At 40.4% G+C, this 22,879-nt stretch overlaps 1 protein-coding gene across 1 annotated transcript; it reads right to left on the reverse strand.

Moving 5' to 3' along the window:
• Positions 1-409: 409 nt before the first annotated feature.
• LOC131189186 (transmembrane protein 121-like) lies at positions 410-19,314 on the reverse strand. The gene is made up of 3 exons (XM_058165142.1): positions 18,195-19,314; positions 16,091-16,185; positions 410-6,563 (listed from the first exon to the last, which is right to left on the reverse strand). The coding sequence occupies exons 2-3, from the start codon at positions 16,096-16,098 to the stop codon at positions 5,615-5,617; spliced, it is 957 nt and encodes a 318-aa protein (XP_058021125.1). The 5' UTR covers positions 16,099-16,185; positions 18,195-19,314; the 3' UTR covers positions 410-5,614.
• Positions 19,315-22,879: the final 3,565 nt, after the last annotated feature.

Raw genomic sequence — 22,879 nt, forward strand, 5'->3', positions numbered from 1 at the left:
GCAAGCAAGCAAACAGGGCTGCAAGAGGTTTTTGCCTGAGGCATAGAGACCTTATCTCTCATTGTGGAGACTACTGGAATCCATGCTACTAACATGACTTTCCCAACCTTCTAAATTAACCAAGAGATATTATTTGTTAACATTATATTATTAGCCATTTATAACATTAGCCATAAGCCATGCTGGCTGGAGATGATGTGATCTGAAAGATATCAAAATAGAGAAATCTGGACCAATGATCTGGTTTTGATAAAAATCCACGTTTTACTTTCACAAGCTATATTTGACGCCCTTCAGAAATCACCCAAAAAGAATATCTTAATCATGAAAGGACAATTGCCTTAGGAAAAGTAATGTTTTAATATTCGAAATGCATTTTCTCAAAATGGATGTTTCTTGCACAAAAGAGGCCAAAGTACATGATTCACTTTTCTTTGCATTTGACTCTTACATCCAATAGAAGTCCAATATAAATAATAGGCAGTGTGCAGCAATACATTTTTCATGATCAGGAATTACCAATTCCTCAAAGGCATGAGTCATAAACGCAAAACCATTTTTTTTGGTGTCTAAAGTTATGATATCTAACTCAAAAAATACTGAAGATATTTGCCATTTTCTTAATTACTTTCTGTTTCCAAAGACCTTAGATAGTTTTCTGAAGCTTTTGGGATTAACTTCACAGCAAGGGTTCCAACATGATCCCAAGATTCTTTGCAGCCTTATAATATTTAATTACTCATAACAGAGTTGACCAAGTTCCTGGTAAATTGTCTTGTAGTGTCTCTCTCTCCCCCACCCCATGTGTGTGTGTGTGAGTGAAAGAGAAAGAAAGAAGGAAGGAAGGGATGGAATATGTATACTTGTGCCTGGGAAGGAAGCCCTGAGGCAGGCAGGGTTCTCTTGATAGCGATGGGGGGAAGCTGATATGGCAGAAATCTGAGATAGGGACATTGGGCCTGCTGCTTGAAAGCAATACCATTGTCTAGTCCTTGGTGTGGACCCTAAGAGCCTGTAATTGGATCTTCAGTGACCCTTTTTGCTTGGTCTCCCATTGCATCTGCCTGGCCACTTCAATCTTGCAGGATTACTTTAATTAAACAACGTCATCCAATGTCCCATCTCCCATCTAGGCTCCCCGAGATATGGATGCCTGCCATTCTGTTGTTGTTCAGAAGAGTCTTGAAGATCTGGCTTTTTACCCAGGCTCCTTGTCCCAGAGGAGATTCTCTGCTCCATTCTGAATGGTCTGTTCTTAAAATTTTTATCAATGTAATTGTGATTTCTTTGATTGTTGTGAGCCATTCAGCATTGTCAGGTGGATGAATGTTTCATAAATACCTTGGACCCTAGTGAGGTGCTACCTTGACATCTATTAAGGCACTATCTTCACATAGTTAATTATGGTTTTCAACCTTTTTTATCTTGTGGCATACATCTCACAGGTGGGACATCCGGCTGATGAACTTGAATACTTGTGGACCTTTTGTGGTACAAAAATGTTATGTCGGTGGCACACTAGTTGATAACCTCTGCTCTAGAAAATTACTATATGGCAGCAAATTTTAGTCTTTATTGCCATCTAATAGTCGTCTGGAGCTCCACAATCCATTTGATAAATTTACTTTTTACTCTTTTTCTTTTACCGATTTTTAAAATGTTACTGTTTTTCTTTCTTTCAAATATGTAATTTAATTAAAAGCATAAATAATAAAATTACAATTTATAATATGAATCCAAAAAATGTGAAGAGGAACACTACAGATTTTGGCTAGCCAGTACAAAATTTCTTCTGAAGGGAAGTATATGTGTTTTCTTGAGAACACATATGCACACACAAAAAGTTTATGGAAAAAATTAATAATTTGTGTGTGAAGTTTGGATTTCATAAACTGGATCTCCTAGATGCAATTTTCTAATGTAGGTGTGCAATTGTACATAGGTGTTTATTAAAAAGTTTACATCAACTTATTCTCCTGGAGAATTTACATATAGTCTCTGAATTTTCTTTTTATTTATAATTTCTGGTTTTGGCATGTGACGTTGAAAATGTTTCCAAACCAATTAAAAACTGAGTAAAGATCTGTAATTATAAAGAAAAGAGAATGAGCTGTATTCCGGTTAATTAAACTTCTGACTACAAATCCTGTGAAATATATATGTGGGAGTAAATGCCACTGACCCAAGTGGGAGTTTCTTAAGAGCTGCAAGTCACACAGGGTGTTTCTGAACAGAAATAAGTTTCTCATGTCAAATTGTAAGCTGCACATGATTTTATAAAAGTCTGTTGGACTTTTTTTTTTTTTGAAGTGGAATGGCAAGTCTGTATTAAGAATTCTATTGAAGAAATCAAGAAGGATAGACAGTTCTTTGGTTTGCTGTCTCTCTTTATTTATTTATATTTACCTATAATGCAAGTTGACACACTAAAACGGTAGCACTGGAAATACTTGTTCAAATTTTGCTTTGCAAATAAATCAAATATCTTTCAATGTTCTCTCCCTTTCTTTTGGCTTTAAAGAGCAAAAATAAAAATAATTAATTCCCTCTCTTACTTCTTAGTCCCCGAGTAACTAAAATGTAGGTACTAGAGCAGCGGTCCCCAACCTTTTGGGCACCAGGGACTGGTTCCGTGTAAATTTTTCCATGGACTGGAGGGGGCGTGGTTTTGCATGCTGCCTGCATCCCACAGATGGGGCTTTGCTTGTCTGTGTGGCCCACTTGCTGGCACACCACTGACTGATGCCAGTCCATGGACCAGGGACTGGACTTGGACCCTTGTACTAGAGGGCACCCCTTCTTGGACATTCATGAGATATTTGAGGGGAATTGCATTTGCACCACTCTATCTGGACACAGGCGGCCTTCACTGTTCTGCTGGTGCTGATTAGATTAATCTAAGTTAGGCAGGCCATTCAGGTCCTGGAGTTCTCCTTCAATGGCCCTTGAACAATGTCTGTCAAAGGATACCCCTGATCCTGGAATGTATTTTAACTGTGATTCAAGGTTGGCTTGCACACACACAGAAGTAATATTCAGGAGGGCTGTTATAGATAATTCAAGATTTTTTGGGGGAATGTGGTGCTATAAAGTTGGAGACCCTATGCCTTTTCCTAAATGGTTTTTTTCCAATGCTTTAGTTTAACCTTTCTTGTGGTATATTTAAATCCAGGAAATTAACTAACAGCCATGCTCATCTTCTCCCTTTACTTAAGGAAGAGAAAAGGCTCTTCCCCAGAGCAGGAAGCAGCTGTTATTCTTGGTTTCTTCTCAGCTTTGTATTATAAAAACAAAAGCAGCTTGGCAACTTTAATTTCAGCAAAAAGCCCTCATTTGGCAGAAAGTACACATTTCCAAAAGGTTACATAAGTTTTTTGGCAGGCTATTCAGTGAGGGAGAGAAAAGGTGTGGGGAGAGCTTGGAAGAAGATAAAGATGTGCCCCAGAGAAAGGAACGGGACAACTCACCGTGGCCAACCTGGCATAACCATCTTGCCATGGGACAATTCCATGTGGGATAATGCAACACGATAAATATTATCCACCACTGATTGTTTGACATCATTGCCATTGACAAAAATGGAAAGAATGCAGAAGAAACAATGGTGAATAACATTATCCCACATGGAAGTTGTTCAGGAGGAAATAGAACAGAGTTTGAAGGGACCTTGGAGGTCTTCTAGTCCAACCCCCTGCTTAGGCAGGTAACCCTACACCACTTAGACAATGGTTATCCAATCTCTTCTTATAAAAACTTCCAGTGTTGGAGCATTTACAACCTCTGGAGGGAAGTTATTCTACTGATTAAGTGTTCTATCTGTAAGGAAATTTCTCCTTAGTACTAAGTTGCTTCTCTCCTTGATTAGTTTCCACCCATTGCTTCTTGTCCTATCCTCAGGTGTTTTGGAGAATAGCTTGACTCCCTCTTCTTTGGTGAATTGGTGAATTGGCTGTGACAAAATGGCTGTACTAGGCTGGTCAAAGCAAGATGGTCATGGCAAGTTGGATAGGGCGAGGTGGCTGCAGCAAGATGGTTGTGGCAAGTTATCCTAGATCCCCAAGAGAAGGTGTGAGCTCTTGACTCTGAACCTACCTGCTTATCAATTCCTTCTGCCCTACTTACTCCCAGCATGTGACAGGGCCACCACAGAGCAATCTTCTGGGTGTTCAGGTTTTGGTAAAACAAAAGTTGTCACCAATGGAGAAGGTGAGTCCTGAAATCTTTGTGGAAAGGCCATTTGAATAAAGGCAGCTCACATTGTAGACAAGGGAGAAAGGTGTATCTGTCAACATTCTCTCCTATTGCACAATTAAAAGGATACCTGGCTTAAAGACAGGTTAATATAGTGTGGTCTATAATGGAGAAAGAGGCTGATTGTGGATTTTTGTTATAGTTAATCTATAAAACCCTAAATATTTAGAGAATTTGCTTTGTAAATAAAATTCTACAGGAGCCTGATACAGCACAAAAACGAGAATGTCTGTCCACCACCTTCCCACTGACGCAATAAAGCTGAATACTCTTGCCCCTGGAAAAGAAGTTCGCTCTGGGAATTTTCTTTATATTCTTCCTGTCTGGCACATCAAAGGCTGTCTCTACACAATAACTGTCAAGGTGACAATATTGCTTGACAAGCATAGCTGCACCTGCAGCTCCATGATCCAGTAAAAAAAATATTTTCAATGCCAATCCTAACCAATTTTCAATGTATAGTTTGAAACTGTACTTTAGGTGAGTTTTAAGAGGAGTTAAACAGCACGGGAGCTGAAAAACCAAGTGGGTAGTGTTTTGTATGTTTCTCTCCTCTTGGTTTCCTGTAATTACTCATAACCTTCTTACCCTTCAGGACCATATGAAGCATAAACACTAACTTGATCACCAAAAGATGTTGCAAGGCACCTGCACAGGAAAATGGGACAAACCTTCAAGCTTGGTCTTCATTTTATTGAAAGAGAAAAATATCCATGAAAAAGAAGCATGGGAAAAGGATCACAAGCCAGCATGTTTCCACAGGAAAGAGAACATGGCCCTGGAACCACTTCAAACATGGGCATCCCACTCCCAGAAAATTAAATAGGCAGGCAGGCACAGATGCAGAGTCTTTCAACCATCCCAGAAAGGAAGGTCACATTTAGAATGGATGTGCCCAGTAGGTGAAAAGATGCTTTCCTCATATTCACAGATGTATTCTATGCAACAGAGTTGGCCATATGCCCAAACAGCTTTCGTTACAGAATGATTGACTACAGGAAAGGCACAGGAGGGAATTAATCACTTGCTGCTGACTCCTGTCCACTGGCAAATTATTGATTCAGTGGCTCATGTTTCCCAAAGATCTGCCCATCAATTTCTACGGCTTGCTAGCTTGCTCCTTGGCAGTAGGGCTGGATTTTGTTCTGGATCATTCCTGAAATGACCTTATTTCAATTGAGGTCACTGTTAGCAGTACATCTGTGTAAGAAAGGAAGGGGAGGGAGCAATCACTGATAAACTTTCAAGATGGACCAGCACTGGCTTGGTGGGGCCTGATACATTTGGTTCCTCTTTGCTTTTTATCTTAATGATCATAGACATAAGCTGTTCCTTGCCACATGGCATGTGGATGCGCTGCATGTCATGTATTCTCCTGGGCCAATTCCTCAGGGCAGGGAATCTGATTCTGGGGTTTTAGCAGATGCATGACAGGCTGTGGTTGGGAAGAAAGATTATGCTGTGGGTCTACTGTGCCATGTCCTCCTGCTGTGTGATACAAATGTTTCTTGTACTGCACAAACATGCAGACCTTAAGAACAATGGCCAGCACGTTCTTCCCCATGAAGATACCAGAGACACGAATGTCCCGAAAGAATAACATATTGCTTCCCCTGATGAAGATGGTGGTGATATTGATTGTAAGCATGCTCAGAATTGGATACAGCATCATGCGGTGCGGCACAATGCTGATTCCTTGCATACTAATCTCACACAGCGACACACAAGGCAGAATCAAGAGGAGGATATAGCAGTAGAAGAACATCAGGCCTTCAGCCCAGATGGGTAACCCTTTCTTCTGAGGCTCCCAGAGATTGGCCTGAATGTCCAGCACATCCAGCATGTCGACAATGACCCAGAAGAGACGATTGCGAAGATCCTCTTTTTTCTTGAACGTCCTGACGTACTCCATATGCTCTGTAGCCACCAAAAGCACATAGAGGGCTGGGATGCAGATTGACAGTAGAAGGGTCAGTGCTTTGCGGGCTATGAGGTCCAAACTTTTCCTGTCAGCCTTATAGTTCTGGTAAATGAAGTAGACTTTGATTTCCAGCACAAAGACATACAGGAACCAAAGGATCATGGCATAGCCTCGCTTAGCAGTCCTCACTTCAGCCCCAACCCAAACAGCAACATACCTGAGCACCACCAGGAAGCAGATGTCTCCAACTGAGACCATGATGCAAATAGCCAATTTCCTAGAACCCTGGCTCTGTTCCACCAGATAAGCATCCATCAGCACCATGCTGCTCATGATGAGTGTAGTGGATAGGCAGACATGGGACTTGTTAATAGGAGGGGGAGGAACCATTCTGAAACAAAGAACACATATTATTAGTCCAAGCGAATTTCTGTGCAGCCATGGACCTTCTCCAGGCTCATTGTTAGCACTGTGGTTGCTATAGCTTTGGCATGTGTGGGGTGTTGACCAACTGTATCTCTTCATCTAATATCCCTGTAGTTGAATAGCACACCTTGTAATATGTTATTCGTTCCCAAAGAAACTGTATAGATATAACATTCAAGCAATGGAAACTGAACAGGGACCTTCTGTGTAAAAATTTAAAATACGAACATAATAGTACAATGCTTTCAGTACTTAGAAAGTATTTATTACAAACTTCTTTTTCCTGCTGTGCAATATGGAAAAAACCATGGATATCACTGATTTGCATTCCCAAAAGCGTCCCATCCATCTGGACAAACTTTGGGAATTCCATGGGGAGAAGCTATCAGTGAAAATGGTCTGATCTTTTTTATAGCCACCATCCAAACTTGAGTTTTACTGATATCACTCCCTTCAGTAAAGCTTTAATGGTGATCCAAATCTTTGATTTTAAATAAAAATATATTCCAGTGAGGGATGGATCCCTGATTGATATTATATTTTATGGAGATGTTTTGCAGAATCAATGACATCCAGTTCTCAAGTTGCCAGCACAAGTTGTTAATTCTCTTGTGGCTTCAGAACAGATTATGAATAAAATTCAAGTTCTTATGTTACATGTGCTCATATATTCAGTTTATGATTCCCCATTCACAGCCTGTCAGACCCACAGATTTGTAAGCCAGGGGTCCCCAGGTCTGTGGACCAGCACCGGTCCGCAGCATGCCAGCAACCGGTCTGTGCAAACAAGTGAAGCCCCATCCACGGGATGTAGGCAGAATGCAAAACCACACTCCCTCTGGTCTGTGGAAAAACCTTTCTCCATGGAACTTGGTCCCTGGTGCCCAAATGGTTGGGGGCCACTGTTGTCTTCCCCTGCTTTCTACTTGGATTCTCCAAATGGGTGCAGCGAGAGCGGACAAGATACACAGCCCCAGTCAACAGCTTGGGACAAATATAAATCTCTTTCAATCGAACATTAAGGCAAATCAGGTTCTTTGGATTACACTGAGACCTGACGAATTTAAAGTAACAGCAAAACTTTACTGGTTACATGGTACACTTTCTTTCTCACACGCACATACACTCATTCATGCTTACCTAACGTCCTTCTCAACTAGGCTGCCAGGGACTAGCTAAGAGGGATACAAACTGCCAAACTTGGTTCCAAAAATATTCTCAAGGAGCGGGTGGGCTTGCGGACCTCTTTTTGTCCCCAAGGATTTTTGCTTTATTGACTAGCTGGGATAGATGGGGACCCCCTTCCATGTGTTCAGGCCCAGCTTCCTTCATCTGGTTCAGGTAACATTTTTTTCCTTTCTTCTCTTAACAATTTACTTCCTTCTTACTGTAAGCGACCTTGTAGACAAGATTCCTGGCTTTTTGTCCTCTCTGTTTACATGTCTCTTTCTTTTTTACAGGTAGTCCTAAACTTACAACAGTACATTTAATGATAGTTCAATGTTACGACTGCTTCAGAAAAAGTGACTTGTGACCCATCCTCAAAATTAAGACCATCACACCATCCCCATGTGATTGCAATTCGGGCTCTTGGTAACCGGCTGTTATCTACAAGGGTTGCAGCATCTTGCAGTCACATGATCCCAATTAGCAACCTTCACAGTCAATTTCCGACCAAGAAAGTCGATTGGGGAAGCTGGATTTGTTTAATGACAATGGTAAAAATGGTTGTAAAATCAGGTCCAGTAGACACATGAATGACTCAGTTAATGACCATATCGCTTATCAACCAAAATTCTAGTCCGAATTGTGGTCATAAATTAACCTGTAGTTATGGCAGCTTCTGATTAATCCCACACATTTCTACCATCATGTATGTGACCACTGTATCCAAATATCGAAAAGAGATTGAAAATGAATTAAAGGCTAGGAAGAAGTCCAACAGCTTTAAACTAGATCAAGCTCAAGAACAGCCTTTCCTAACCAACTGCTGTGCAAAAGGGCTGGGTTAGGTCTTCCAGAATTCCCAGATAAGCTAAATGCCCAACATAAAGGTGAGCCATTCCCTTGTTCTTTTTTACTATAGCATATGCATGTGGTCCTGATTCAGACTGGAAATTGCGGAAAGAACCCCCTGAACTATGGTAACACAGTGGTTAGAATGCAGTAAGTCTGTAGAGATTCTTAGTCATCCAGGTCACGGTTGCCCCAAAGGTGCTTTTTCAAGAGGCAACTGGACTTTCTTGTTTTTTCTTTGAGGATGTTTCACTTCTCATTCAAGAAGCTTCTGAAAGGATAGTGGGGAATGGAAGGATTTATATTCTTTGCAGACAGCTGATTATTTGCATCCTTTTCCAAGGTCATTGAAGCACTTGGAATGCAGTACTGTAGGTTAACTCTGCTCACACACCAGGAGTTCAATCCTGGCTCAAGGCTGACTCAGCCTTCCATCCTTCTGAGGTCAGTAAAATGAGGACCCACAGTGTTTGTTTGTTTGTTTACATTTATACCCCGCCCTTCTCCGAAGACTCAGGGCGGCTTACAGTGTGTTGGGGGCAATATGCCAATATTTTTAATACAGTATTTCAGAAAGTACTGTAAAGCCCTATGGAGCGGTATATAAGACTAAGTACTATTGGTATTGCTATGAATTCCATTGATATCAGTGACAAAAACTTGTGATTATCAAAATCCAAAAGAATCCAATAAGAATGATCTCCTGATATAAACCAAAGTGGCAAACAGTGCCATTTAACCATAAAGAAAATGACTTAATGTTTTGTTCTATAGTTCATATAGAATATGAATGTGTTAAATCATAATGTGATTTGTTTGGTTTTGGATTAGTAAATTGTGTTAACCCAGATGTGGTTCAAACACAACTTTCTCTGTCTTAATGTTATATGTAAATCCTACCACTTGGAGCTCGATCAACAAATCATGGTTAAACAAAGCACAGATCCAGTCCCTGAGCTAAATGACTTCAGAATTGAGATATATTTAAATACAGTTTGTTCAGCACGTATATTCCCATGATCAGCCAGGCAGTAGCTGCTTTTCCTGGGTGTCTACCACTCACATGCTTATTGATTTCATGTACTATTGGCAAAGCTGGAACAATTAGGCAGGCTTGCCTTGTGCCAAGTAATTTTCAAAAGGCTTGCAAGCTTTTGATGCTTTGAGAGACTCTTGTCAAAGTAACATCAACAGGAAGAGGGAAGTATCTTAACGATGATCACCTGAGCAGGGAATGAGAGGCCACCAAATGGAAAACGGGGTGGGGGCGAATGAGGAAGATCAGATAATTCAATTGAAATAAACATGGAACAGGAACACAGATTTAAAAACAAAGATATAACAAGATAGCTTAGCTTGCAACCTCTTCTATGATCTTGGGTGGTCCTGGGTTCTTCCAATGCAGTTGACAAGAGATTGGGAACCCTTTGTCCTTACATCCGACCCGCCCAAGCCGTTTTGCTGACGAGACTGAATACTTGCATTCTGAACACTTGTCTTGCTGTCATTTTGCTTTCTCATTACAGAGGATTCAGTTACTTGTAATACCATACAAAGCTCTAAGCTGCACAAACTCTATATAGGGATCCCTGCCAGGCCCCAAACCCAAGAAGGACACATGATGACTCTTCTAAGTGGAGTTCTTTATTGTTTCTACACCCACAGACAGAACCTTGCCAGACCAACCACTCGACTATCTGAACCTACCATATATACAGATAGTCCTCAACTTACGACCATAATTGAGCCCAAATTTATGTTGTTAAGTGAGAAATTTGTTAAGTGAGTTTGCTCCATTTTATGACCATTCTCGCCACACTTGTTAAGGGAAATCACTGCAGCTCTTAAATTAGTAATACAGTTGTTATGTGAATCTGGTTTCCCCATTGACTTTGCTTGTCAGAAGGGTGCAAAATAGGATCGCATGACTCCGGAATGCTGCAACTGTCATAAATAGGAATCAGTTGTCAAGCATCTGAATGTAAATCACGTGACCATGGAAATGCTGCAATGGTCATTAAGTGTGAAAAATGGTCATAAGTCACTTTTTTCAGTGCCATTGTAACTTTGAACAGTCACTAAATGAACTGTTGTAAATTGAAGATGACCTGTACTCTGAAAACTATTAGGGAGGGGCCGTCTTCAACCTCTTTCTCTCAACACAATATATCTGGATTAAGTTGTCTCTTATTCCTCTGGAACAGGGTTCTCCAACTTTTCGGACCTCAGGGACCACTAAATTCAAAATTTTAAATCCCGCGGACCACTAATATCATCTGCTTAATGACTGGCTGGATGGGCGTGGCAAGGTGGTCATGTGACTGGGTGGGCGTGGCCAAATCAATGTCATGTTGAGGGGTGCCTCACTAGCCTGTACTTGCCCCTCCCCTCTCAGCCACTCCTCACCTCCTCTCCTTAGGCCCCCTACAGGAAGCAATTGTTGGAGCTAAGTAGCCAACATGAGAAAGAGTTGGCAAAACAGCTCAGTTCAAATTGAATCTGGCCGAGAAGGCGGTTCAGCAGAAGCACCTCACTGAGGACTATGAGCATAGGCTTTCCAAGCAGAGAAAAGACCTGTGGGAGTGCAAGGCCAGGTGCCGGTGCCTGGAGGCTCAGTGAGCTGAGATTGTCAGCCAGTTTCAGGCCACGAGGCAGTCCCACTGGAAAAAGGCCCTCCGGTTCTTTGCCACCAGCGGCACTTCCATCCAGCCTTTGCCCAAAGCCCCACAGCAGGAGGCCGAAGCAGACCAAGTCAGAATTTCCGTCCCTCTCCGACCCACACAAGAAGACCCCGAAGGGGGAGACTCTCTGCAGCAACACAAACATTCATTGTACGTATCTGTCCCAGGGGCTGTAGTTTGAGAACCCCTGATTTAGTGCAATATAAAAAATGCAAATAATTTTTCTGCGGACCACCAAAATGTTCTCGCGGACCACCAGTGGTCCACGGACCACCAGTTGGTGACCACTGCTCTGGAAGGTACTCCCTCCTGGGAATCTAACCTACTAAATTCCATCGCACCCCACCTGCTCCTACAGTGTAACTATATGCTGGCTAAGATCTAGGAAAGATGCTCTCTTAAGGCTGCTGCATCTACTGGAAATTTGCAGTGTGGTGACTCAAATGAAAATGCTCAGGACAAGATGCCCTGGTCATGGAATCCTTCCTTGTTCCATTAGAGTTGGCCACAAGCCTTTTAATCTTCGGGTTAAACTAATGTTGCTTTCCATGTCTGGTCTTGCTACCCCTATCCCTTGTCTAAGAGGTTTTGAAAGCAACTGAAGATACCTAACATGCTTTTTAGAGTTTTGTTTTTCTTTTAATTGTTTTAAGTTATTATCACTTAACGAGGTTTTATTTGTTTTTTTTAAGAATCTGTACTCTACTTATGGATTGTAATGCTATTTAAGTGTAATGTTATTTAAACTTAAACTGAATTAAATTAAATTCAGTACACTTAAATTATTCCTCTCTGTTTAATAGCTTTTTCATCCTGTCACCTTCAGAATTATATTACTTTTGGAGGAACTCCAGAGCCAGCCCTAGAGATGGGAACAGACATTGCTCACCTCCAATGAAAAGAAGATAGCTCATTCATTCCAATTTAGAGCTGGTTGGACTGGGGCTGTGGTGTCATCTGTTTGGCCATTAGACAGCTGTTTTTTAAGGCTGAATAACATCACATTTTAAGCTTTAAACATTACTCCATCTCATTACTGTGAAGTGACCTAGGGTTTGAAGCATATGCCTTGCACATACTTCCTTACAAACCTAAATGGACATCTTTACTCTACTGGCTCAGTGATACAATAGAATTAGTTTTGTATAGCTCAAGAATGGATAATAATAGTTACTGGAATCCATTTATCAGTATATGAAGACATAAAGGGTAAGTCAGTAAATACCGGATAAAAATGAGTGAATGATCTAACCCAGGGGTGTCAAACTGGCAGCCCACAGGCCGGACGTGTCATGTTTAGGCCACGCCCACCCCAGCTTCCCTTCCCAGTGAAGGGAAAAAAGTCATGATATGTTACATGACATCAACATGACGCGGCGAGTTTGACATCCGGGATCTAACCAGTATTCAGCACTTTTAATAAATCCTGTTTATTTTCAAGGGAAAGTTTCATAAGTGCTTCATTGGCTAAATTCCATCTACATATGGATGACATACAACAATAAAAACTGAGGTTGCTGTCTCTCTTCTCTACTCACTTACACAGAGAGGCAACTTTAGTGTATGTATCACATTCGAATTGTTTTGTGAACTCTTTTGCAAAAGCCAAGTTACTCTAAGAAATGTTAGTGCATTCTATTTATACGGTGATTTATGAGTAATTGGAATATCCTTTTATTTTATAAAAAAACAGATATTCTGAGCTTCTGATATGTACATAACTTTCAAAACCAGAACAAAATTAAATCATTTAGATGAAGAACAAAGAAGGCAAAAGAAACATTGTAGATATGGTACTGCTTCCCCCATGGTTGGTTTTGGCTTGGAATGTTTTGTGAATGGAATCAATTATGTACGATATATGAACCCAACTAATTAGGGATTCCTGTGACTTACATCAAGAACTCAGTTAAGTAATCCATGATTTAGCACTAGTTTTGACAAGCTGGGGTCTGCCAATGTTGGGACAAAATTCTCAGAACTGACCATATTGCCTTGGGATTCTGGGAATTGCATTTCCAACATAGGGAAAGTGTGCTGAGATGGTCAGGCATGTTTAGTGTGATGTGTTAAGCCTTGCTTAAGGATGCCCTCTAATTTCTCCAGTATAGTTAGATTAAAAGTCAGTCTCACGCAGTGCAATTTATATATGGTTGGGGATATCCCATGGGAGATAAGAAACTTTATGCCCGAGTATACTTATATAAGCTGAGCCTATTGAATACTAAGTAGTGCCAGCTCTCAGGACTCATAGTTAGCAATTGGGTTACGGTCTTTGAAGGCAGAATTGAGGAATTGCTCAGTGTCGCACTTCAGAAGATTGCTCATGGGATTCAAAACTGCAGATGTGGGAATCTGTGAGAACTACCAAAAAGAAGGGGGTGGGGGAAGAAAAAGAAAAGAAGCAGCTGAGACTACAGACAATGGCAGAAGAAAGCACATACAAACAGAACTAAGACTGAAGCTGCTAGGAAGCCTGACTGAGGAGAAAAATGTCAGATAAGCTAGTGAAAAAAGACTAGCTTACAATGTGGTGTTTTTCTTCCAGGTTTCTGTACAAGAAAAATGCATGCAAATATGAATATAAATTTTCTTTTCCTAGTCTGTCCGCTGATCTTTCCTATGATTAATCCTCGCTGCTGTTTATATAAATCCATGGAGAAAGTTGCCAGAAGCCGCAAGTAAAAGCAAGAATTTATGCTTCTTTCATGTGTAACTGGTTTTTAAGAGCAACTTGTTAGGTAATACTGTACCACAACATTAAGTAGGAAGTAGTAAAATACTATTGCAGGCCTTGACCTTATGTAGTTGAACTAATACACTTCTCTAGCTCAGAGACAAGCCTGAGTTAATTAGTTGTAACAGAGAAATGTAGATTAACATTGCCCCATTTATTTAGAAACAGGTTAAGATGGTTTGGAACTGGAATACAGATTAAATATTACTCATATTATCCTGGGTGGTGGGATTCAGCTGTCCTTTTGCCTTTCTTGAGCCTCCTTGGCAGACCCCACTGCTTCCTAGTCTGCTCTACTGATTGAGTATCAAGGACAGGTTTATGAACTCAGGATTATGTGAAAGAAAATCATATTTCAGAAACGAACAAGCTTCTAAGGAAGTAAAAGAAACAGATAAATATATCATTATACACACACTCTCTCTCTCTGTGTACACACACACACACACACTTTGCTAAGTTATACAGCAAAGGTAAAAAAAAAAAAAGGGAAAGGCAGTTGGAAGTCACAAAATCCAGGCTCTGGAAGGATGCTCTTTTACCCTAGAAAGTAAATCCTGTTCTTTGGCTTCACAAGGACTATTTTAGAATATGATTCAACACAATGAGGTACATTATAAGCTACAAAGCAAGACTTTAATTTAAAAAAAAAACACCTGACTTCCTTTGATTTAGAAGGAAGAGGCAGAAGAAATCATGCAATTTAGAACCAAAAGACTTTGATTAAAATTTAAACTTTGGAACCATAATTTATGCCAAGATGGAAAAGAAGCCATGTTAAAAAAGATAGGTCTAAAGTATTAGTCTAGAATTCCAGAAGCTCCTTGGGTAGTTCTTAAATAAGATGAAGACTTTTGATCAAACATAATGGGACATAATGTTTATAGGTGTCTTAAATCTAATGTCAGACTGTCTGGATTCTAAAGAAGACCAGAGCCAAAAGAAAACTAAGCATCCAACAAAGAAAGATGTGTCCAAGGTATAGTATCATCATTTGGTAAAGGCGATACCACCTTTTTCATGTAAAGTGAGGTTTCTATATCTATGGGGGAAATCCTTGTTCATAATTATTAGATTTAATAACACTGGGATTGCAAACTCATACTTACTACACATCACTCAAAGTCATTTTTGTGACATAGGAAGACATATAAATTTGATAGATAAACAAATAAATACATAATATACTATATGGAATTAAGAATGTGTGGAATGTGAATGTAGAACAGCCACTGTAAAAATATTTATCCCAAATTGTCAGCACTTCTCTCTTGTCACAGGTAACTTTGAAGCTGCTGAATATAAGCAGCTTCATATAGGCCATTTGATGGTATATCTAGATTCTGGATTTATTAAACTAGTTTCTAATTTATTAAAGCAGCATCTTTAAGAAACGTGTACCCAATAAGTAGATATTTTTCTATTTTTAAGCATTTTTTTTCTACTTGTAGGTTGGAATATAGGCTTTCAAATAGTCCATCTGATGGTAAATCTAGTTTCTGGATTTATTAAACTAGTTTCTAATTTATTAAAGCAACAACATTAAAAAATGTGCAGACAGTAAGCAGGGTTTTCCCCCCTATTTTTAAACGTTTCTTTCCTACATTTTTATCAAAAAGTCTTCTTTAATCATTCAGCATGCAAAACCATAGTTTGCTTTACCACAATTTATTAAACGAACCATAACTGGTTGAGTCCACATAACTCAAATTATAAAGCGCAATCTAGAAACTATTCTGTCTGGATTCCTACATTAGGGTTAAACGAACACAACCGCAGAGCAGAAAATTACCCAGAAACTGGGCTGAACATTATTACATCACTACAGGGATCAATATTTAGAGGCAAATTTCCACCCTCCCATGTGAATGACACACTTGATCAAGGGCCAATCCATGCAATTAGTTCAACTTCTACCAAGCAATACACTAAGCATTAAAAAAAATGTATGTCAGTTTTTCCTTGGCAGAGTACAAAGCATTCATTTTAACCTTTAAAGCCCATTAGCAGTTTAGGATTTGATCTTCTGAGGAATCCCATATTTCAAAATGAACTTGCCTGGGCATTAGGTGCAGAGGGTCTCACTTTCTGAGGTCTGTTTGTTGGGCATATAGGAGAAGAATTTCTTCTATATGGCTCACATCCATGGACACCTGGAGGGGACAAAGGAGAAAGTGACATCATACACGTCATAATGGAACGGAGATAAATGTTGTCAATGTGAAATCGTGATTGGTACAACTCTGAGATAAAAGAAGTAAGTCTTTTTTCTTCAGCTATGCTTTTGTAATCAGAGTTAGCTTTCATACCGGTTATAATAGTTTCAATGACATTTTAACTCTAGTTACGTTTTGCATTGTTAGCTGCCTGATTGCCCTGTGGGCAGAAAGGCAGGATATAAATAAAATAAATCTTTACACACATATTAGTTTAGCTAAACTCATAGGAAACAGGGATGCTTCACATGGTATGCCTTAAGGCAATGTACTACTCCCTCCTTCAGCTGTCTGTCTTATAATTCCTCCAAACTAATCAAGATTTATCAGCTTTCTCTCACCTGATGCTTGCCCAGAATTTCCATGCAGACTTCCAGTCTACCTTCTACCCAACAGAGTAGAAAGGAGTTCCACTCACGAGTCCTTGCAACCCCATAAATATGCTTACGGTAATTGTAAACTGGATGGCAAAACTTCAGCCACAGAATGGGATCCACTAAAAAGATTACAATATCGCCTACCCTAATTCATGTCAATAATACTCTAAACAAAGCAGGTACTTCCTCATCTTTTTATTTTTAATTTTTGTGTCTTAAGATGAGGCGTAGTTGAAGGACCTAATGTTAGAGCTTTTTTAATTGAGTCCAAGAAAAAAGACAATGTTGCAAGCAAAGGACAGGTAGTCCATTTTTTGATGTAGATCTCACTTCTTTTTTGCAATGGCCAGCAGCATGTGCACACCACATACACACACACAAATATTCACACACCCCCTCCCTTCTCAGTTTTCTATCAGAATTCATTCATGTCCTTTGTTGAGGTGCAACTGACACTTCGTATGAATTATGGCTGTCTGATCTATCTGCTAAGCATGGATCTCCTTTTGTTGTTCAATCCTAACTTGAGATTTTGGAGGTTGGGTGGAGCACTTGTGAAAGAGTATCGAAAAAAGGGGTGTATCAGCCTCAGATCTGCACATGGCAGAGAAACTGATATTTGTCTATCTGCAGCAGAGAAGAAAGTTAAACAGGTTGGCTCGTTTTTGGGTCATGTACAAAAAGAATAGGATTGCTGCATTTTTTTCACAAGGGGCTTCCTGGCTACAATCAATGGAATTTATAGGGTAGCACATCTGGAAAGTGCCGTTTGAGAAAAGTGCTTTATACAATCTATCTTTTCCAGCACACCATATTAACCACATTGAATTTGCATGTGTGAGAGATGCCTATCTACATAGAAATATTATAATTAATGCTATTCATGGATAAAAGGTCACGATATAGAAAGTCTGTGCCTGGTTTTTTTCATGCGTTCTTATTTTATCCCAGAGAGATGTAGGCTAGATGGCAGAATCAACCTGGGTAGGGAAGGGAAATAGAAGAGAAATAGAAGGAAAAAGGCACTTAGCCTCATCCAGATCATTCTTCCCACCCAGAGCTGATGTCTATTAAATCAATTTTGGTGAAATTTCTTATCAATTACAGTTAGATCATAAACACTTCAGTGAATATATTGTATAGTGAATAATAATAATTGTCAGTATTCACATGAGAATGTTGGCAATCTCAGGATAATTTTGTCACTCCTTGGGAATCTGCACATGCATACAATCATATTTTCCCCACCTCTGGAACACATACAACTACATCTCAATGATTGCCAACATTCAGAAGAGTGCCTAAGTTTTCCATAAGGCAGCACATTTGCCCAGGATCCTAAAGATTCATAAGCAAATGACCCGCTTTCTTAAGGTTCACACTTTCCCCCCCTCACATATTCAAATCGAGCCACCCGTTCACTGCAGCATCAATTTGTTCTTTGGCTGCTTTCCAAAGAAATCCGAGAGCAAAAACAAAACCAAAGCTTGCTTAATGAAGGATGATTTTAGACGACAATAATAACAATAGCAACAATAATAATTAATAGTAGCAGTAGTACAATATTACCTAGTGCTGGTCTTGAAAGCCCCGGGACTTTTCTCCGGCTCTCAACAGGGAATGGTCTAGTGCTGAAAGACGGAGGGATCTTGAAGCGATCTAGTCAGTTAATCAACTGAGTTAGGACGAGGGCGAGATCCCCGGCAGAGCGAGGCCGCCCCTTCGCAGCCAATGAATGCACAGCAAGTTCTGCGCGTGGATTTCAGCCTGGTTAACAGCTCCTAGTCCTGGAGAGGCAGCCGCACCGCCGCCCGCCCTGCCTTCCACGCCCGGAGCTGCTCAGACTGATCTCTTGCAAGGGACCCCCGGCGTGCTAATCGCTACAGTTGGACCCGAATTTCTCCCTCCGCACCGCCTCCGCGCCCCGACTGGCTCGGTCTCCGAGGTCCCGCACGCCGGTTGCTTCCCGCCGCTCCAGGGGGCTTCCCTTCCGGCTGGTTTAGCGTACTGAAGACCGATGCCGGGAGCGCTCTGCGCCGCTCGGTTCGCCTCTTCTCCCCGCGAACGCCTCCTCGCCGGTGTAGGTGACGAGCAGCCGTTGGCCCGGAGCCCAGCGGCACCATCCCCCCGCGACGCGACCCGGGCGAGCAGCCTCTCCTTCCCGCGGGAAGCGAAGGTCAAGAGCGATCCTCGCAAGCGGCAGTGGCTCACGGGTTTTGCAGTTCCTCCAACCACGAGCGCGGAAGGTTAGGGCAGGGAGCGGCGGGGGTGAGAACTGTGCAAAAGCGGCACACACACATACACACACACACACACACACACCCGCGCGCAAAAGTCTTCGAGATGCCGGACAAAAGCGGGACTTGGACTCCGCTCCAGCCTGGCCTTCGCCCTGCTCTGCCTCTTGCCCGCCTCGGATCGCGAGCGGGCAGCCGCTGCGCCCCTCCCCACTCCCCGACCCCGGGGTCCAGCCACGCGAGGTGCGGTTGGGGGCGGGAGCTCCCTGCCCCTGGCTGGGCAAGCGTGCGGCGGCGGCGGCGGCGGTTTCTGCAGTCTGGCAAGCGCCTGGCTCGGCGAGGCTGGGAGCGCTGCTGAGATCAAGCGCGCCTCTGTGCTGAGCTGAGCGAAGCAGTGAATTAAAGTGAGTTAGTCAGGCGGCAGGTTGGCAGCATGGCCGCTCCCTCCAGAGAGCGAGACGGACGGAGGCAGGAAAGGAGCGGAAGGGATAATGGAGTGGTTGTCTTATTGGGGAGTCTTACGGGAGGAGGAGGAGGAGGCTACGCCGGGATGGTCCCGAGGAATGTGCCGGTCCTTGCTTTTGTGCCAAACATCTCGTTTTGTTAAATTCCAGATGTTTAATTTCAGACGAGGGCAGCCATCTATGTATAAATGTACGTCCGCCCCGGTGCGCTCTTGCTGTTTTATTCTCATCCCAGAAAGTGCTCTGCAACCCACATTCTCCTCCTATGTAAATGCTTCGCCAGCAAAAGCCAAAAAATACGCAAATCAAAGGATGTGCTGCTAATTTTTGAGAGGAACGTATCTTTAGGCCTTGTATAATTGTTCTCCCTCATGCGCACGCAGGGACACACTCACTTACACACACACACACACACACACACACAAACAAATATACATAAGCAGGTGAAATTTCTCCAGCTATAGTTAATATACTTTAAACCTCTTTTCTGCCTTCAAAATTGTTTTAGAACCATAATCGATGCAAAAAAAATCCATAGCAAGCAAGATTTTCAGAAAGATTGTTCTGCCCAGCTCCAAATTTCCACGATTTGCGTTGCAGTCTTAACAGCTCTGGTGGAGGAGAGAAAGGTGAATGAATGCAGACAGAGAGATAATGCCAAGTAATAGGATTTAATCATTGCTTTCTTATATAGGCTACTGGAGGTTAAGCACTTAGTGACAATGTGCCCCTAAGAAAAATATCACACCACTAATCCTTTAAGAAAATAATCTTTAAAAATCTTTTTCAAAATAAACATTTTTTTAAAAAAATGTTTTTAAATCTTTATTTACCTTCTCCCAATAAACAAGCATATTATGGAAAGCATTGGTTTTTTTTCATATCGCTAAATGTTAATGGTGTAAACTGCCTAGAATCACTGTGTGCTACAGTAGTCGGGCAGCCATATAAATGTGTTATAAATAAATAAACAAGGTTATACTAATCCAAGTAAAACAAGTATTTCTATTGGAAAAGTATATAAAGATACAAGTTTTATGTAATTGATTTATATATGATATAAAGAAATATTTTGTACTTTAAAATTGAAATACTGCTCCTGTGGAATTTTTGACAAGTGACATAAAAGAAGCCCAAGTACTATGGTATTTATTTTTTGGAAGAAATAGTGACTTTGCCATTGCTGCTCAAGAATGATAGGTTTGTAGGTATCCTATCATCTAGATAGTACAAATTTAGCTACTATTAAAAGGAAAAAGATGGAATCCTTTCTATTAATGAGGTAGCATCATCATCTATTAAGACAAGCATTAATAGATTCAATGATGGAGCTTGAACATTGCACTAATCATTGTTAAGCAAGCCATTATTGACTATATTTGTTGTGTTCAGCTAAAATTAACCACAACGATGACTTACAGAAATGATTTAAATCTCAAATTACAAGCGTGGGAATATGGACTATGATATATAAACTCCCTCAAAAGTGATGAGATCCTGATGGCATAATATAAACTTCCCATTTATAGCTTGTTTGTGCATATCAACTGCTTGCTCATAATTTAAAACCTATTCTTTGATATTATCACATATAGAGACAATAGGGTGTTTTCTTTAAGCTTGTGTTCTCTGTGTGTGTATATATATATACAATTATACCTGAAATTCATTCCCAGAATAGCTATTGAAGGGACACTCTTATTCAAATTGCCCTCCAGCTTCCCTCTTCCTGCATTTTATTAAACTTCGGGATTAACTCTTAACTAGTGAAATTTTTGTTTTATCAAGCTGAAAAGTGACTACTAATCCTAAACATGGGCGCCACCTGTTTCTACTTTCAGGATTAAGGCTAAAGAAATATGGAAATGAATAGAATAGAATAGAATAGAATAGAATAGAATAGAATAGAATAGAATAAGTTTTTTTATTGGCCAAGTGTGTTTCGACACACAGGGAACTTGTCTTGGTGCATATGCTCTCAGTGTACATAAAAGAAAAGATCATCAGTTCTAAGGTACAACACTTAATGATAGTCATAGGGTACAAATAAGCAATAAAGGGTCCTTGGTGCTCTCTGAGGTTGGTTGTTTTTTTTTTGCAGATGTTTCATTACCCAAAGTGCCAATTGGTGAAACATCTGCAAGAAAACAACCAAGCACAGAGAGCACCAAGGACCTCTCATTTCGACCGTGAGCTACAAATATTCTCCTTTATTGGAAAATAGGAAATAGTTGAAAAATTGTCAGAATTTCTATGTGGCTTATTTGCTGCATTATGTCTGGTTTGTATATTTCAGACTATGCTGGCTTGGATTAATCATTTTTTTCTCATCTGCAACTGGGAAGAAGCAGAAATATATATGTGATATGTGAAGTCATATATGTGAATATATGAATATCTATCTATCTATCTATCTATCTATCTATCTATCTATCTATCTATCTATCTATCTATCTATCTATCTATCTTCATTTGCATGTCCTATCTTTCCCTTTCTTTCTTTCTTCCTTCCCTTTCATCTTTTAGCCTGTCAAAATTTATTTATATTCTAAACTCAGGGGAGGAGATATCTAAATTCCATAAATATGAAAGACCTTGACAGCATTTCATATGGAAAAACGAAGCATTTTTACCCTGATGTATACTATCCATGAGAAATATACCAGACCTCTGCATTTTGATGTCCCTTTGTATCAAGCACAATGAAGGACCAATGATACACAGTAAATTCCTAAACAGCACTGGATTCTTAATGTTCTTTACAAAGGGGTAGGATTAGTGACCAATAAATTTTACAAATAAATTTGTTTTTTGTCCCAGTATCTCTTCTTTATATTGTCTATCCATGCTGAGTTTTGTTAAAATAAAACCTAAGAGTTCTCAATTGAGGCACAAGTTATCAGGCTCATCATATTTGGGATATGAAAGCCTAAAATTCTGAGAAGTTTATTATTCTGGGGAAGACAGAAGGAAAGCAAAAAAGAAGATGATTACAACAAGGGGGACTATGGTTAGGCTTAGAATCCACTGGTGGAAGGTCTGAAGAACAAGAAAAATCTGTCTATGGGGTCACTAAAAGACGGCACTGACTGTCCATAATCATCATTTCTGCTTACATATCTTGTATGTGTTTCTTGCTATTCGCTTCTCAGTTAGGGAAGGTGACTCCTTCCATGACTCCATTGCCCACTTAGCAATCCATATGATACATCGATGCACTGTGTTTATCCTCTTCTGGGACAGCTTACAATCCCAATACCTTGTGGAGCAGCAGGGTTAAATTTGGCTACACATTTTTCGTTTTAAGTACAGAAAGAGGTAAGTATCCAAAAACAAAATAGAATAGAATAGAATTTTTTATTGGCCAAGTGTGGTTGGACACACAAGGAATTTCTCTTGGTGCATATGCTCTCACTGTACATAAAAGAAAAGATACGTTCATCAAGAATCATAAGGTACAACACTTAATGATAGTCATAGGGTACAAATAAGCAATCAGGAAACAATATCAACATAAATAGTAAGGTTACAAGCAACAAAGTTACAGTCATAC

This window comes from Ahaetulla prasina, chromosome 1, assembly GCF_028640845.1.
Source record: "Ahaetulla prasina isolate Xishuangbanna chromosome 1, ASM2864084v1, whole genome shotgun sequence".
Taxonomy (NCBI): domain Eukaryota; kingdom Metazoa; phylum Chordata; class Lepidosauria; order Squamata; family Colubridae; genus Ahaetulla; species Ahaetulla prasina.